Raw genomic sequence first — 19543 nt, 5'->3', positions numbered from 1 at the left:
TGTGACTCTAACATAAGTTTTCTTTACACAAAATAATTAATTAAATAATTAATTTTTTTACAGTTACTACTTCATATCTAAGAATTCATCTGTTGAGTGGAAGGAGTTGTCATTAGAAATTCTTTTAATTTGCTTTTAAATTTTGGTTGGCTATCTGTCAGACTTTTAATACTGTTTGGCAAGTGACCAAAGGTTTTTGTGGCAGCATAATTCACCCCTTTCCGTGCCAAAGTGAGATTTAATACAGAATAGTGAATATCATTCTTCCTTCTAGTGTTATATCTATGCACTTCGCAGTTATTTTTGAATTGGGATGGGTTGTTAATGACAAATTTCATAAGTGAATATATGTATTGCGAAGGTACTGTCAGTATCCTTAACTAAATGTCTGCAAGGTGATCTTGGGTGTGCAACAGTTATTATTCTGATTACACGCTTTTGTGCAATTAATACTTTCTCTCTTAATGACGAATGGTCTCCAAGTAACCGAAAATAACTATTTCTTCTCAATCATCTGTTAAATTGAAGCAGAGGACCCGGTCCATTCCACGTACACACAGGCCACACCATTATTGAGCCACCAAAGCTTGCACATTGCCTTGTTGACATCTTTGGTCCATGGCTTTGTGGCTTCTGCGCCACACTCGAACCAACTGAAATCGGAACTCATCTGACGAGGCCACGGTTTTCCAGTGACGTGGGGTCCAACAGATTTGATCAAGACCCTAGAAGAGAAGCCGCAGGCGATGTCGTGCTGTTAGCAAAGGCACTTGCATCGGTCGTCTGCTGCCACAGCCCATTAACGCTGAATTTCTCCGCGTTGTCCAAACAGACACATCCGTCGCGCGTCCCACGTTTGATTTCTGCTGTTATTTCAAGCAGTGTTGCTTGTCTGCTACCACTGACAGCTCTACGCAAATGCCGCTGCTCTTGATCATTAAGTGAAGGCCATTGGCCATCGCGTTCTCCGTGGTGAGAGGTAATGACTGATACGTGGTATTCTTGGAACAGTCTTGACACTATGTGTATAGGAATATGGAAATTCCTAACAATTTCCGACATGGAACGTCCCATCTGTGTAGCTCCGACAACAATTTCACTTTCAAAGTCTGTTAATTCTCTTCGTGCTACGTCAGACATCATTTCACATGAATCACCAGAGTAAAAATGACAGCTCTGCGAAAGTACTGCCCTTTTATGTCATGTGCAGTCAATTCTACCGCCATCTGTATATGAGCATATCGCTATCCCATGACTTTTGTCTCCTCGGTGTGTATTCCAGCTGGGTGATGAAGTGAACTGATTATTACATCTTGCAGTACAAATCAATACGATAATATACAGGGTCTCCATTGATCAAGTATCAAACGAAAAAACTACGAAGAACGAAACTTGTATAGCTTGAAGGGGCAAACCAGATGGCGCTATGGTTGGCCCGCTAGATGGCGCTGCCATAGCTCAAACGGATATCAACTGCGTTTTTTTAAATAGGAACCCCCATTTTTATTACATATTCGAGTAGTACGTAAACAAGTATGAATGTTATAGTTGGACCACTTTTTTCGCTTTGTGATAGATGGCGCTGTAATAGTCACAAACATATGCCTCACAATTTTAGACGAACAGTTGGCAACAGGTAGGTTTTTTAAATTAAAATACAGAACTTAGGTACGTTTGAATATTTTATTTCGGCTGTTCCAATGTGATACATGTACCTTTGTGAACTTATCATTTCCGAGAACGAATGCTGCTACAGTGTGATTACCTGTAAATACCACATTAATGCAATAAATGCTCAAAATGATGTCCATCGACCTCAATGCTTTTGGCAATACGTGTAACGACATTCCTCTCAACAGCGAGTAGTTCGCCTTCCGTAATGTTCGCACATGCATTGACAATGCGCCGACGCATGTCGTCAGGCGTTGTCGGTGGATCATGATAGCAAATAACCTTCAACTTTCCCCACAGAAAGAAATCCTGGGATGTCAGATCCGGTGAACGTGCGGGCCATGGTATGGTGTTTCGACGACCAATCCACCTGTCATGAATACCGCTTCAGCCGCACGCGAGCTATGTGCCGGACATCCATCATGATGGAAGCACATCGCCATTCTGTCATGCAGTGAAACATCTTGTACTAACATCGGTAGTACATTACGTAGGAAATCATCTTACATTGCACCATTTAGATTGCCATCGATAAAATGGGGGCCAATTATACTTCCTCCCACAATGCCGCACCATACATTAACCCGCCAAGGTCGCGGTTGTTCCACTTGTCGCAGCCATTGTGGATTGTCCGTTGCTCAATAGTGCATATTATGCCGGTTTATGTTACCGCTGTTGGTGAATGACGCTTCGTCGCTAAATAGAACGCGTGCAAAAATTCTGTCATCGTCCCGTAATTTCTCTTGTGCTCAGTGGCAGAACTGTACACGACGTTCAAAGTCGTCGCCATGCAATTCCTGGTGCATAGAAATATGGTACGGGTGCAATCGATGTTGATATAGCATTCTCAACACCGACATTTTTGCGATTCCCGACTCTTGCGCAATACGCCCTTTGGGCAGTTTGATCACAATAGCCATACATCATCAGGATATCGACCTTTTCCGCAATTGGTAAACGGTCCCTTTTAACACGGGTAATCTATCACAAAGCAAATGCTGCCCGCACTGGGGGAATGTTACGTGATACCACGTACTTATACGTTTGTGACTATTACATATATCACAAAGCGAAAAAAGTGGTCCAACTAAAACATTCATATTTCTTTACGTACTACACGAATATGTAATCAAAAATGAGGGTTCCTATTTTTAAAAACGCAGTTGATATCCGTTCGACCTATGGCAGCGCCATCTAACGGACCAACCATAGTGCCATCTGGTTTCCCCCTTCAAGCTAGACGAGTTTCGTTCTTTGTAGTTTTTTCGTTTGATGCTTATTTCGTGAGATATTTGGCCTGGTCACTATCAATGGACCACCCTGTATAGATCTCTTCTTATAGCATGAATATAACACCAGTCAACATCCGTTATTCGAAATGCAATTCCATCGCAGTTCACGCCAACAGAAAAGAGAGTGCCGTCACTGTACAGTACCTTGTAATTCACTGCTGCTGAACATACAACGTTCCCACATTTCGTAACCAATCGCCACAATCCATGCTGTCCACTCTTGTGTCACAGCTACAGAGAGTTTCAAGATAATTCGTCCTACAGCATCTGTTGGCGGGTTCCAAAACAGCTGTCTGTTTTTCGCAAGCCACAAGTCATATCTCCGTGCGTACCACTGCCGAGACTCACTAGATTCACTCTGTCCTAGTCTGTACACGCTGCACCAATGTGTGGGCTCTGCATACTGACGATTCCCACTAGGTGGTGCAGTTCAGCCTTCTTTCAGACTATCAGCCAAGCAGCTGATCCAAAATGTGTGAGCAACCGGTAGATACTCTTCTCCCACTTTCGTCTGTATAACTACATACTATATGCGAAGCCCCCAAAGGACGTACTCCCAAAATAACACATCATTAGCGTTAAAAGAGAAAATTTAAAAACTAAAACTGTATCTACACACACTCTCATCACTCTGGAATGATATACACAATAAATTTCTGGATCAAGCAAAAGCAGAACAACAAAAATGATAGAGAGAAAACGATACATTACCCCATATTCCCAGGGACTGCTTATATTTTATCTCATTTGCTTGTGAACCAGCTTTATTTGAGAAAGGTGGATCTTCTTTTGCTGGCCCAAACCGGGTCGTGTACCAATAATGTAATTGGAGTTAAAAACTTCAAAATCTGTAGCTCCTCCATGAACCTAGACAGTAATTTACAGGTGATCTTATTGGCCACCTTGCTAATGACACTGAAATTCTTTATCAAGTCCATTTCACACACCTTATACTAAATAGACACATCTTATACTGAATATACTAAATATCTTTTCTAGGGCTTCTATCGCCGACTGGGTGGTAGCCACCTTCGTCAAAAAAAAAAAAAAAAAAAAACACATAAACTGGGAAAGAGCATCCATAAAAACTTGTACATACTTAAATGCTACCCTAGTTCATGGAAGGGGACCTGCAGAATCCACATATAACTTCTCAAACGGTCTTTCAACCGGTTCGGATGCAAGAAAGCCAATCTTAGTGATCAGAGGAATCTTACGTGCCGCATAAGTCTTACACAGTTGGAGTATCCCTAATGTCTGGATTTCATATGCTTCCAAATAAATTTAGCATGTATTTTCCCGTGAATCTTAAAAATTCCCAAATGCCTCGCACGCAGTGAGGTGTGAAAATCTTCAGGCCATCTGCCTAGCGGCAGATTCAAATTGTCCAACCAGCACAATGGTGTAATGCAGTAGGTACAAGACCAGTTTACAAGATCTTCTAATTTCTTCATTAACAGCAGCCCGCAGAGAACTTAGCGACAAAAATGGGAGTATAAAAAGCTAGCTTTTGGGCCATTGACTTTCCCGGAATCAGATACCTTGTTATTTGTACGGAATAATGATTTTTAAATCACCATGTGACAATCTTATTGAGAAGCAGTTTATTATAACAAGGGCACTGACCAACAAATCATCATTATCATCTTTTATAATAAAATATGAACTTAATTCTAGGCCATCTCACCATATTTTAACAATGTGTGAGCTACATAAATTCTCACTGGTTCCCAAATACACTCTAAGACAAAAAAAGAAGAGACGCATCTCGAAGGAATTATCCGAATGGGAAGGAATGCGGTAGATGCGATTACATATGCAAACGAATGATTACGATTTCAGGAAAACTGGATGATTTATTTAAGAGAAAGAGCTTCACAAATTGAGCAAGCCAATAACGCGTTGCCCCAGCTCTGGCGCTTATGCAAGCAGTTATTCGGCTTGGCAGTGATTGATGGACTTGCTGGATGCCCTTATTAAGGATATCGTACCAGATTCTGTCAAACTGGTATGTTGGATCGTCAAAATCGCAAGCTGGTCGGAGGGACCTGCCCGTAATACTCCAAACGTTTTCAGTTCGGTAGAGATCTGGCAGGCTTTCTGGACAAGGCAGGTCTTGGGACACGGAGACAAGCAGTCATCGGACACAGTTCGGGGTGGGACTCATCACTGAAGATTATTCTACTCCAGTCAATGAGATTCCAGGCCGAAGTCGTGTTTGGAGACTCCCTTGCAAGTGGTGGGAGAGCAACCTAACTGTCGCCCGCCATATGACACGACAGTCAGGAATTATGGTCTGGGGTGCCATTTGTTTTCATGGCAGGACCCTTTTGGGCACACTTGGCTCCCTTGGTCACCGTCGGCACTCTTATAGCACAGCGAAACGTCGACGATATTCTGCGCCCCGTTTTGTTGCCCTTCGTAGCAAGCCATCCTGGACTTACATTTCAGCAATATAATACCTGCCCGCACATGGCGAGAGTTTCTACTACTTGTCTTCGTCCATACCAAACCACACCTTGGCCAGAAAGGCCGTTGGATCCCTCCCCAACTGAGAACTTTTGCAGCATTATGGGCGGGGCACTTCAACCAGCTTGGGATTTAGACTATTTAACGCGCCAATTGGGCAAAAGTCGGCTTGACATCCCTCAGGAGGACATCCAACAACTCCACCAATCGATGGGAAGCCAACTAACTACTTGTATAAGGGCCGGAGATGGAACAACGCGTTACTGATTTTCTCACTTTGTGAAGTTCTTTTTCGTGAATAAATCAGCCAATTATTCTGAAATCGTAATCATTTGTTTGTCTATATATGTACATCAGATCTACCGGTTTCCGTCCCAACTCAGATAAATCCTTCCTGGTGCGTCGCGTTGCTTTGTTTCAGAATGTATTTCGGAAGCAGTCTTTTTTTATGGGCGTATGTCGGTTGACTGACCATCTTTATTTAAATTTAATTTTTATTCTCTCAGCTAATTACATTTTTATTTTAGGCAGACATACTGGTCAGGAACAGTATACTGAGCAGTAGTGAAAAATCGAAAATAAAATGGTATTGTGATCCAACTAAGAACAGACAATGTAGCGGCAAATCAGTCTCGTTCGTTTCGCAGTGGACACAGTTGTGACTAAAATACTGATATTGTTTAGTCTCCATAGTAAATAATTTATTGAGCACGTCTGATTTTCTTCCACAGGATGGTTTTGTTTTGGTTGGATCCGTGGCTGGCCAAAGGTACTGGTCGTCAATGCTCAATTTGGAATCCACTATCACGTGTGGTATATGGACTCCTGACGATCAGCAGGTAACTACTACTTCATTAAACAATATGATGATAATAGACTAAGCATGCTATGTCCTCAAATACACACATCAAAAAAAGTTTTGCATCATCCCGGTTAACAGAACTCATGAAGATAGACGTTAACTGTGGATATTATATCACAGACACAGTCGCTTTCACTGTTCAGAGATGTCACTAAACCCGCCCAAAGATGAAAACAATCATGCATGAGCAGCGCCTAGTAGACGTAGGGGGTTCGGCAGCCGATCAGTTCCAGTCATTCCACCACGAAGGAGGTACACGGCTCATGTTGTCTGTTGTTCAACCTTGCCTAGATGATCAATACCGCGGTTCGATCACTTCCGCATTGTTACTTTGTGCCAGGAAGGGCTCTCAACAAGGGAAGTGTCCAGGGGTCTGCGTGTGAACCAAAGTAATGTTGTTCGGACATGGAGGAAATACAGAGAGACAGGAACTGTCGATGACATGCCTCGCTCAGGCTCCCCAAGGGCTACTACTGCAGTGGATGACCGCTACTTGCGGATTATGGCTCGGAGGAACCCTGACAGAAACGCCACCATGTTGAATAATGCTTTTCGTTCAGACTCAAACTATGCAGAGTAGGCTGCATCATGCGCGACTTCACTCCCGACGTCCATGGAAAGGTCCATCTTTGCAACCACGAGACCATGCAGCGCGGAACAGATGGCCCCAAAAAAATGCCGAATAGGCCCTCTCAGGATTGTCATCATGCTCTCTTCACCGATGAGTGTCGCATATGCCTTCAACCAGACAATCGTCGGAGACGTGTTTGGAGGCAACCCGGTCAGGCTGAACGCCCTAAACGCACTGTCCAGCAAGTGCAGAAAGGTGGAGGTTCCCTGCTGTTTTGGGGTAGCACTATTTGGAGCCGACGTACGCCGCTGGCGGTCATGGAAGGTGCCGTAACGGCTATACGACAGGGGAATGCCGTCCTCCGACCGATAGTGCAACCATATCGGCAGCATACTGGCGAGGCATTCCGCCTCATGGGCGAAAATTCGCGCCCCCATCGTACGCATCTTGTGAATGACTTCCTTCAGGATAACGACATCTCTCGACTAGAGTGGACAGCATGTTCTCCAGACATGAACCCTACCGAACATGCCTGGGCTAGATTGGAAAGGGCTGTTCATGGACGACGTGACCCACCAACTACTCTGAGGGATCTGCGCCGAATCGCCGTAGAGGAGTGGGACAATCTGGGCCAACAGTGCTTTGATGAACGACGAATACAGGCATGCATCAACGCAAGAGGACGTGCTACTGGCGTGTGCAGCAATCCGCACCACCACCTCTGAAGGTCTCGCTGTATGGTGGTACAACATGAAATGTGTGGTTTTCATGAGTAATAAAAAGGAGCGGAAATGAAGTGTATGTTGATTTCTATTCCAATTTTCTGTACAGTTTCCGGAACTCTCGGAACCGAGGTGATGCAAAACTTTTTTGATATATGTATAAGTACATTTATATGTAGTTTCGTCGTATCACTTAGTGCACACACGGTTCAGGAAGAGTACATTAATTAGACCCTCTGACACATACTCTGCCATTTTTCCTACTTTTCATACCGAATCTAAACACAACAACATGAATCATATGGTACAATGAAAGTTACACTTCATCACACACAGCTCACCAAATTTCAGGAGCTAGACGTAGATGAAACATCTGTAGGTTTCCAGGTAACAGGAAGACTCTCGGCGGCAGTGAAACTGCAATTACACTTAATCCTTTCCTAGCCCATTGCTATTTTATTTTCGAGGAAATAGCTTTATGGAACAGTCTGGCTAAAAGAAGGGAAATTTTGGTATTTCAAATCCTGAGGCATCAATCAATAATTAACGTGCTAACAAAGGCAAGTGGAGGAGGGGTAAGAGTTTGAGAGGGAGCCTGAGGCTTGAATACAGTCAGCACTTTGGAATGGAAGTGAGGCGGAGTAGTTATGCACTTACGAAGAGAGTTGCATAAAGTAGACTAGCGTGTAGACATACACTAAATTAGTCTTCGGATCGACGACTGCAACAATAATGATTATTATTATTATTGATTCCATTGTTATTCATCTTCTTGGATTGGATATTTTATTATTCTTATCCTTACCTTTTAAAAGTTCTGCGTATGTAATGACATGTTACCACCTCCAGTGTCCCATTAAATGAAGACAAACAAATGTTTTTCATTCTACTAATAAAGTATTGTTGCAATTATTGCTGACTCTCTGCAAACATCATTTCAACGCATTGCCCGCTTCATCATGATCGCCTTTTTCTCTTCCAACTTCTGAAGAGCCATTAGATACAATCCTTAAGCCAAGTTTACGAGATGTGATACTTATAATTTTTCATAAGAGATGTGACGCATATATTTTTCATGTTCTTTGTACAGTTGTCGAATCCCTAGCCGCGAGATAGCCGTACTACAACAATCAGCGTCTCTAAGTTGAAGGTCACAACTCTTAACCTGATTTTAAACTTTTTCGCCCGACATTCTCATCAGCCTAAAGTTGCGTACAACCCGTTTTACCTAACTAAAAACTTGTGCTCATGTTCACGTACATGTGGCAAGCTTTAGAGTATGAAAAACAGAGTATGTTTCGAAACGAAAGCGAACGTAGTTTCCTACTCAGAAACTTTGGGAACTTACACGATATTATGTTTCCTGTGACAGAGAATTTTTACATCCTGAATACGTTCCTTTAGGGAATTTAAATCCACGAATCGAGGCTTATCGGATTGTTAAACCATGGACGACGCACCTCATAGCAGAATGTAATTTTTTTGTAATGTTCTGTGAGTCGGGGCATGGAATATCAAAAGTCTGAATGTGTAGGGGAATTAGAAAATCTGAAAATGGAAATTCTAAGGCTCAATATAGATATAGTGGACGTCAGTGAAGTGAAATGGAAAGAAAAGGATTTTTGGTCAGGTGAGCACAGGGTAATACCAACAGCAGCAGAAAATGGTATAATGGGAGTAGGATTCGTTATGAATAGGAAGATAGGGCAGAGAGTGTGTTACTGTGAACAGTTCAGTGACCGGGTCGTTCTTATCAGAATCGACACCAAACCAACACCGACAACGACAGTTCAGGTATACATGCCGACGTCGCAAGCTGAAGATGGAGAGATAGAGCAAGTATATCAGGATACTGATTCAGTACGTTGGCGAAAATACATGTTTAATTCCGGAGGTACGCATAAAACATCTTCCGAAATTGTGCTAAACGCATTTTCTGAAAATTATTTCGAGCAGTTAATTCATGAGCCCACGCGAATTGTAATCGGTTGTGAAAATACACCTGACCTCTTAGCAGGAAATAATCCTGAGTTAATAACGAACATTAAAACGGATACAGGGATTTGTGAACACAGGGTTGTCGTAGCGAGATTGAATATTGTGACCACAAATCCTCCAAAAATAAAAGAAAAATATACCTATTCAAAAAAGCAGATACAAATTCAATTAACGCCTTCCTGAGAGACAATCTCCACTCCTTTCAAATTACTAATATAAGTGTAGACCAGATGTGGCTTGAATTAAAAGAAATAATATCGGCAGCAATTGAGAGATTTATACCAAATAAATTAGCAAACGACGGAGCTGATCCTCCTTGGTACACAAAACGGGTTAGAACACTGTTGCAGAAACAACGAAACAAACATGCCAAATTTAAACAGACGCAAAATCCCCAATATTGGCGATCTTTTACAAAAGCTCGAAATTTAGCGCGGACTTCAATGCGAGATGCTTTAACAGTTTCCACAGCAAAACTTTGTCGCGAAACCCGGCAGAAAATCCAAAGAGATTCTGGTCGTACGTGAATTATGTTAACGGCAAGAAACAATCAATGCCTTCTCTGCGCGATGGCAATGGGGATACTATCTAAGACAGTGCTGCCAAAGCAGAGTTACTAAACACAGCCTTCCGAAATGCCTTCACAAAAGAAGACGAAGTAAATATTCCAGAAATCGAATCAAGGACAGCTGCCAACATGAGTAACGTAGAAGTAAATATCCTCGTAGTAGTGAAGCAATTTAAATCACTTAATAAAAGCAAGCCTTCTGGTCCAGATTGTATACCAGTTACGTTCCTTTCAGAGTATGCTGATGCGTTAGCTCCATACGTAACAAACATATGCAACCGTTCGCTCGACGAAAGATCCGTACACAATGGCTGGAAAGTTACACAGGTCGCACCAGTATTCAAGAAAGGTAGTAGGAGTAATCCACTTAATTACAGGCCCATATCATTAACGTCGATATGCAGCAGGATTTTGAAACATATATTGTTTCGAACATTATGAATTACCTCGAAGAAAACCGTCTATTGACACACAGTGAACATGGGTTTAGAAAACATCGTTCTTGTGAAACACTCTTTATTCACATGAAGTGTTGAGTGCTATTGACAAGGCATTTCAAAGCGATTCCAAAAAAGGCTTTTGACACTGTGCAACACAAGCGGCTTGTAGTGAAATTGCGTGCTTATGGAATATCGTCTCAGTTATGTGACTGGATTTGTGATTTCCTGTCAGAGAAAAGACCGTAAATTCAACTAAAGACCGTAAATTCAACTAAATATCTAGGACATACAATTACGAACAACTTAGATTGGGAGGAACAAATAGAAAATGTTGTGGGGAAGGCTAACAAAAGACTGCGTTTTATTGGCAGGACACTTACAAAATATAACAGATCTACTTAGGAGACTGCTTACACTTCGCTTGTCCGTCTTGTATTAGAATACTGCTGCGCGTTGTGGGATCCTTATAAAAAAGGACTAACAGAGTACATCGAAAAAGTTCAAAGAAGGGAAGCACGTTTTGTATTATCGCGAAATAGGGGAGAAGTGTCACTGAAATGATACATGATTTGGGCTGGACATCATTAAAGAAAGGCGTTTCTCGTTGCGACGGAACCTTCTCACGAAATTCCAATCATCAACTTTCTCCTCCGAATGCAAAAATATTTTGTTGACAACGACCTACATAGGGAATAACGATCATGACGATGAAATAAGGGAAATCAGAGCTCGTACGGAAAGATATAGGTGTTCATTCTTTCCGCGCGCTATACGAGATTGGAATAATAGAGAATTGTGAAGGTGGTTCGATGCATCCTCTGCCAGGCACTTAAATGTGATTTGCAGAGTATCCACGTAGTAGCAGAAGTAGTATTAGTAGTAGAAGTACGTAAAGAGAGATGAACATTTAACACTCATGGGGAATTGGAATACAGTTATAGGGGAAGGAGTAGAAAAAAGCGTTACGGGAGAATATGGGTTTGGTACTAGGAATGAGAGAGTAGAAAGACCAATTGAGTGCTGCAATAAATTTCATGTAGTAACAATGAATACTCTGTTCAAGAATCACAAGAGAAGGAGATATACTTGGAAAAAGCCTTGTAATGCAGGAAGATTTCAGTTAGATTACGCCATGGTCAGACAGAGACTCCGAAATCAGATAGTGGATTGTAAGGCGTACCCAGGAGTAGGTACAGACTCAGATCATAATGTAGTAGTGATGAAGAGTAAACTGAAGTTTAAGAGATTAGTCAGGAAGAACCAATACGCAAAGAAGTGGGATACACAAGTACTAAGGAATGACCAGATATGCTTAAAGTTCTCTAAGACTATAAATACAGAAATAAGGAATTGCTTAGTAGGCAGTTCAGTTGAAGAGGAATGGTCATCTCTAAAATGGCAATCATGGAAGGAAAAACATAGGTACAAAGAAGGTAACTGTGAAGAAACCATGGGTAATACTCTCCTGGAAATGGAAAAAAGAACACATTGACACCGGTGTGTCAGACCCACCATACTTGCTCCGGACACTGCGAGAGGGCTGTACAAGCAATGATCACACGCACGGCACAGCGGACACATCAGGAACCGCGGTGTTGGCCGTGGAATGGCGCTAGCTGCGCAACATTTGTGCACCGCCGCCGTCAGTGTCAGCCAGTTTGCCGTGGCATACGGAGCTCCATCGCAGTCTTTAACACTGGTAGCATGCCGCGACAGCGTGGACGTGAACCGCATGTGCAGTTGACGGACTTTGAGCGAGGGCGTATAGTGGGCATGCGGGAGGCCGGGTGGACGTACCGTCGAATTGCTCAACACGTGGGGCGTGAGGTTTCCACAGTACATCGATGTTGTCGCCAGTGGTCGGCGGAAGGTGCACGTGCCCGTCGACCTGGGACCGGACCGCAGCGACGCACGGATGCACGCCAAGACCGTAGGATCCTACGCAGTGCCGTAGGGGACCGCACCGCCACTTCCCAGCAAATTAGGGACACTGTTGCTCCTGGGGTATCGGCGAGGACCATTCGCAACCGTCTCCATGAAGCTGGGCTACGGTCCCGCACACCGTTAGGCCGTCTTCCGCTCACGCCCCAACATCGTGCAGCCCGCCTCCAGTGGTGTCGCGACAGGCGTGAATGGAGGGACGAATGGAGACGTGTCGTCTTCAGCGATGAGAGTCGCTTCTGCCTTGGTGCCAATGATGGTCGTATGCGTGTTTGGCGCCGTGCAGGTGAGCGCCACAATCAGGACTGCATACGACCGAGGCACACAGGGCCAACACCCGGCATCATGGTGTGGGGAGCGATCTCCTACACTGGCCGTACACCACTGGTGATCGTCGAGGGGACACTGAATAGTGCACGGTACATCCAAACCGTCATCGAACCCATCGTTCTACCATTCCTAGACCGGCAAGGGAACTTGCTGTTCCAACAGGACAATGCACGTCCGCATGTATCCCGTGCCACCCAACGTGCTCTAGAAGGTGTAAGTGAACTACCCTGGCCAGCAAGATCTCCGGATCTGTCCCCCATTGAGCATCTTTGGGACTGGATGAAGCGGCGTCTCACGCGGTCTGCACGTCCAGCACGAACGCTGGTCCAACTGTGGCGCCAGGTGGAAATGGCATGGCAAGCCATTCCACAGGACTACATCCAGCATCTCTACGATCGTCTCCGTGGGAGAATAGCAGCCTGCATTGCTGCGAAAGGTGGATATACACTGTACTAGTGCCGACATTGTGCATGCTCTGTTGCCTGTGTCTATGTGCCTGTGGTTCTGTCAGTGTGATCATGTGATGTATCTGACCCCAGGAATGTGTCAATAAAGTTTCCCCTTCCTGGGACAATGAATTCACGGTGTTCTTATTTCAATTTCCAGGAGTGTAGAAGAAATACTTCAGTTGATCGCAGAGTGAAGGAAGTACAAAAATTTTCAGAGAAACTCAGAAATACAGAAATACAAGTCGCTGAGGAATGAAATAAACATAAAGTGCAGGGAAGCTAAGACGAAATGGCTGCACGAAAAATGTGAAGAAATAGAAAAAGAAATGACTGTCGGAAGGACTGACTCAGCATATAGGAAAGTCGAAATAACATTCGGTGAAATTAAAAGCAAGGGTGGTAACATTAAGAATGCAACTAGAATTCCACTGCTAAATGTAGAGGAGAGGGCGGATAGGTGGAAATAGTACATTGAAGCCGTCATTGAGGGGGATGATTTGTCTGACGATAGAAGAAGAAGTAGGAGTCGATACAGAAGAGATAGGGAATTTAGTATTAGAATCAGAATTTAAAGAGCTTTAGAAGACTTACAATCGAGTAAAGCAGAAGGGGTAGACAACATTCCATCAGATGTTCTAAAATCATTTGGGGAAGTGGCAACAAAATGACTATTCACGTTGGTGTTTAGAGTGTATTAGTCTGGCGATATGCCATATGAATTTTGGAAAAAATATCATCCACACAATTCTGTAGACTGCAAGAGCCGACAAGTGCGAGAATTATTGCACAATCGGCTCACGCATCCAAGTTGCTGACCAGAGTAATGTACAGAAGAATGGAAATGGAAATTGAGGATGTGTTAGATTGACGATCAGTTTGACTCTAGGAAAGGTAAAGGCACCAAGAGGCAGCTCTGACGTTGCAGTTAATAATGGAAACAAAACTAAAGAAAAATCAAGATGCGTTAATAGGATTTGTCGACCTGGAAAAACCGTTCGACAATGTAAAATCGTGCCAGATGTTCGAAATTCTCAGAAAAATAGGAGTAAGCTATAAGGAAAGACGGTTAATATACAATATGTAGAAGAACCAAGAGGGAATAATAAGAGTGGGAGACGAAGAACAAAGTGCTCGGATTAAAAAGTGTGTAAGACTGGGATGTAGTCTTTCTCCCCTACTGTCCAGTCTATATATCGAAGAAGCAGTTATGGAAATAAAAGAAAGGCTCAAGAGTGGAATTAAAATTCAAGGTGAAAGGATATTACAGATAAGATTCGCTAATGACATTGCTGTTCTAAGTGAAAATGAAGAAGAATTGTAGGATCCCCTGAATAAAACGAACAGTCTAATGAGTACAGAATATGGACTGAGAGTAAATCGAAGAAAGACGAAAGTAATGAGAAGTAGCAGAAATGAGAACAGCGAGAAACTTAACATCATAATTGGTGATCACAAAGTGAATGAAGGAATTCTGCTACCTAGGCAGCAAAATAACCCGTGACGGAGAGAGCAAGGAGGACATCAAAAGCAGACTAGCACTGGTAAAAAGGGCATTCCTTTCCAAGAGAAGTATCAAAAATAGACCTTAATTTGAGGAATAAATTTCTGAAAATGTACATTTGGAGCACAGCACTATATGGACGTGAAACATGGACTGTGGAAAACCGGAACAGAAGAGAATCGAAGCGTTTGAGATGTGGTTTTACAGAAGAATATTGAAAATTAATTGGACTAATAAGGTAAGGAACGAGATGGTTCCACGAGAAAGGAATATAAGGAAAACACTAACATTAAGATGGGACAGGGTGGTAGGACATCTGTTAGGACAGCAGGAATTAACTTCCATGGTACTAGAGGGAACTGTAGAGGATAAAAATTGTAGAAGACAGAAACTGGAATACATCCTGCTGATAACTGAGGATGTAGGCTGTAATTGCAACTGAGAGATGAGGAAGTTGGTTTGGGAGAGAATTTCGTTGCGAGCTGCATCATATCGGTCAGAAGACTGATACTCAAAAAAAAAAAGAAAAAAAACACAAAAAACTCTTCTGATAGCAGTTGAGGTACACCTTTCTGTTGCATAACAATTTGTGTTGCAGCATTCTGCTCAGCGCTACGGTTCACTCAGCGCTACGGTTCACAGACGTTACACCGCCTGTGTCTCTTATAGATACATCTTCTTACGACTGCCCAGTAGGGCGGCCGGGGTGGGTGGTTAAGGGTTTGGGGATGGGGAATGGGGCGTAGGGAGCTGGGTCAAACACTTTAGGAATGCAGAATATCTAGACGTGAGTTAACAAAGCAGCGGTGCTATCTTCAAAAGTAACTTTCAAAATGCTATGAACTAAGTAAACGTGCTGTGCTACAGGGCGAAAGTAATGAATCCACAAAAAGTGTTGAAATTACACACCTCGAAAGACTCACATAATATGTCTATTTCCGTCAACTTCCAAACGTGAAAGGTGGCTTAAAACCAGATACATTTCGACGTATTAAATACGGTTGCCTAGCTTACGGAAGATATACTCTCTAGATTTAAAGTTAAAGACGACGGGAGTCCTGTAGAAAACAGTTCTAGACCAATGCATATTACCAGTAATAACGTATATGTTAAAAAATGACGAAATTCCTCCAGCTGTATTAGGGTGTTGGTTTTATTGGCGACTAGTTTCGATGTTGTTACAACGTCATCTTCAGTTACTACCTGCCTTCCGCATGGAACACGCCTGTCTCACCACTGACTACTAGTGTTAGACACATACAGTTGCTGTCAACAAGTATGGGCCTGAAGATGATGATGTAACAACATCGAAACTAGTCGCCAATAAAACCAACATCTTAATACAGCTGGAGGAATTTCGTCATTTTTTAACATATATTATACTAGCTGACGTCCCAAACAGTCAATTTTAATTATGGATATACGAAGACTAATAACTTTTGTTTGTGAGATATAGACACTGACTGAGTTCACTGTTAGAAGACTCTTAGTAACCCATAGAGCAATTTAAAGATCAATGTTAGGATACACAAAGAAAGACAGTAAATATCAGACATACAACAAAGGTCAGTGACCTAATAGAAAGAGTAATTACCTTGAATGACAATGAGCTGGTCGCGACGCTCGAAGAAAGGATGGCAAATGGTCGAAAGAAAAACCAGACTGAAGCCCAATTTACCATAAAAGACCGAGAGGAAGACCGCTGGAAGTATTGGACAGTCTTAAGAAAGACAGTTGCAATAGGAAGCCAAGACTGGCAGAAATAGAAGAACCTGCTGGGATACTATGTTGCACGTCAACCCAAAGAGGCTAAAGTGATTGAATATATCCATATCTGCCTATATCTTCTTCTGTTATATGCAGGGTGCTTCAAAATTACACCGACAAACTTTGAGAGTATGTAGAAGATGTCTTGACGAACAAAGAGAGCACAGGTACCTGTGTTCAGAAACGTCATCCAACAATGCTTATGAGTTTCGAAATTACAGGCACACAACTTGCTGCCAGACTTCCCCTTCAGCAGAAAACGTGACTTTGTATGCTGATGGGCCCGCAGGCGTAACGTCTCGCAATGTCGTTTGTTATTCAGTGACCTCTACTGATTGCCACAATCGCCAGTGGAGAAGATGGTGCTAGCTGCTGCGTAGACTGACATTGTCTCCCTTGAATGTGATGCTCTGTTTCTTTGGTGAATGATGGGTTTGGACACGGAAGTCCAGCAACAGTTTATTTTTCTCGTGGGACTCCCAGAATCTTCAGTGTTTTTCGGTATCCGAGAATACAGGAGAAAAATAAACTACAGATGGAATCCCATGTCCAAACCATCATCCGGCAAGGCAACAGGGCATTACATTCGTAGGAGACAAGGCCTGTCTGTGCACCAACTAGCTCCATCTCCACTGGCGATTGTGCAGTCAGTCGTGTTCAACGAATAACAAACAACACTGAGAGAGGAGGAGCATGAGACAGAAAGTGAAAGATCTGTACAGAGATAGGAGAAAGAGAGAATTGACATAGAGATGTGTGAAGAGGAGAAGGGGGAAGGAGGTAATAGAGCAAGGAGTAGGAGGATATGTTCAGAGAGAGGGGTGGAGGAAATGGGCAATGAGAGGGAGGAGAAGGAAAGACATAGAGAATGAGAAGGAGGGTATGGACAGATGGAAGAGGAAAGATGAGGTGAACAAAGAGACAAGAAGGGAGGAAATGTGTACGTTGTATGTGTCATACCTATACCCAAGCAAATCTGTGGGAAGAACTTCACAAGTATTAGCACTGAAGGGTTTACAGCCTCCTAACTCCACTAGGAGCAGTGATAAAAAAAAATCTTTTAATCAGCTCTAGCCATGCAGGCTGCCCTGCACAACAGGCATGTTGCATGCAAATGACATTGGCCTGCCTTACTGACTTGCGTTACAGGGCAGCCAACACATTAGGGGCAAGAAAGGGTTTTTACCCTTCAATGTTTAGGATTCCTTGCATGACAGGTATGTTGGAGTACTATTGGCATAGTTTATTGGCCGTCTTTATATGGCATCCTACATGTCAGGAGCAAATACGCTTTTAAGGCCCCTGAAAAGTATTTTGCCCCACACAATTGGCATTCTGTGGCAGTAGTATCAGGCTATTTCATCGACTTGTATATAACAAATCAGACTCTAAGTCTGTATGTCCAGGGCACCATTTCAAACCTCCAGGCCTATTTCGATGAAATTTTGTGCACAAGCAGCAAACTCTGCAAGTATCAGCACTATGGGGTTTATAACCACCTCACTCCATAACGAGTGGAGATATGAGAAAAAATGTTTTCCTTCACACTGTGCCACACAGGCCACCTTCTACAGCAGATGAGTCATCTGTAAATAGTATCAGATTGCCTTATTGACCTGCTTTGCAGGGCAGCTTACATATCAGAGGCAAGAAATCTTCTTCTGGTCATTGACGTTTAGGTGCGTTGTGTTTGAGTTGTATCAACTTACGTTATCGTCCTACTTTGTAGGGCAACCTGCACACCAGGGGCAAATAACAGATCTGAAGTCCCTCACAAGTAGGCTGCCATGCATGACAGGTATATTGTGTGATTCGTATTGGCGTATTTTATCGACTCCTTTTTTAAGGGGATAACATGCAGATGATCATGCCTTTGGAAAGCTGATAGGGATAAAAGTGGTGAAAGACAAAGAAATGGGGTAGTAGGGAGTGATTAGGGACAGAGGGTGTCAGGAGGGGTGGATAGAGAGAGGAGAAGCAGGCAGGGAAGGACTGAGTGAGAGCAGGAATTGATGAGCAGAAAGGGTGGCAGGAGGGAATTCGACAGAGAGAGGCAGCTGGAGATGGGACAGAGGGAGGGGGAGGAGAAGGTGGATGGGGAAATGGCGGTCGGGGACATCGATAGAGTGAGGGAACAGGAGGAGTGAGAGAAACATGGGGAGGAGAAGATGGATAGAGTAAGGGGGGAGAAGGATGTGTAGGGCAGGGGGGAGGGTAAAGAGACAGATAGAGAGAGGAGGAGGATGAGATTGACAGAGAGAAAAGGTGGATGAGGAGACAGACAGAGAGAGATGGGAAGAGAGTATAGATGAAGAGGAGGTAAGAAAAAATAGACAAACAGAGAGGGAGACGAGGAGATGGACAGAGAGAGGGGGGCAAGAGAGCAAGGGGAGAAAGATTAAGTGGAGGAGATGGGCAGAATGTATGTGGGTCAAGATGGGCAGAGAGAGGAGGCAGGAAGAACTGGACAGAGATAATGGGGAGGAGGAGAAGGGTAGAAAGGGGGCGAGAAAGAGTTGGGTAGGGAGCGGATCAGGAGATAGAGAGTGGGGCCAGGGCGAGAATGGTACACATTAAATGAGGGAATTAGGAGATGGTCAGTGATATGATGAGGAGGAGATGGGCAGAGGGGGGAAGAGGAAATGGACCAAGAGGGGGGGAGGAAGAGATGTATGCAATATATGTGGTCGACACGTATTCAGGTGAAGCCGTGGGGTAAACACTATATACACTATGTAATCAAAAGTATCTGGGCACCCCCAAAAACATACGTTTTTCATATTAGGTGCATTGTGCTGCCACCTACTGCCAGATACTCCATATCAGCGACCTCAGCAGTCATTAGACATCCTGAGAGAGCAGAATGGGGCGCTCCACGGAACTCATGCGCTTCGAACATGGTCAGGTGATTGGGTGTCACTTGTATCAAATGTCTGTACGCAAGATTTCCACTCTCCTAAAC

At 43.4% G+C, this 19543-nt stretch overlaps 1 protein-coding gene across 1 annotated transcript in view; it reads left to right on the top strand.

Moving 5' to 3' along the window:
• Positions 1-19543, top strand: part of LOC124597374 (tubby-related protein 4) — a 500962-nt gene that overhangs the window by 389305 nt on the left and 92114 nt on the right. The window contains exon 4 of the mRNA XM_047135935.1: positions 6164-6271. Within this exon, the coding sequence (XP_046991891.1) occupies positions 6164-6271 (108 nt within the window). The remainder of the gene's footprint in view (positions 1-6163; positions 6272-19543) is intronic.

The sequence above is a fragment of the Schistocerca americana genome, chromosome 1, assembly GCF_021461395.2.
Source record: "Schistocerca americana isolate TAMUIC-IGC-003095 chromosome 1, iqSchAmer2.1, whole genome shotgun sequence".
Classification (NCBI taxonomy): Eukaryota; Metazoa; Arthropoda; class Insecta; order Orthoptera; family Acrididae; genus Schistocerca; species Schistocerca americana.
The sequence above is the reverse complement of the archived record's forward strand: the minus strand, read 5'-3'. Positions and strand labels throughout refer to the sequence as shown.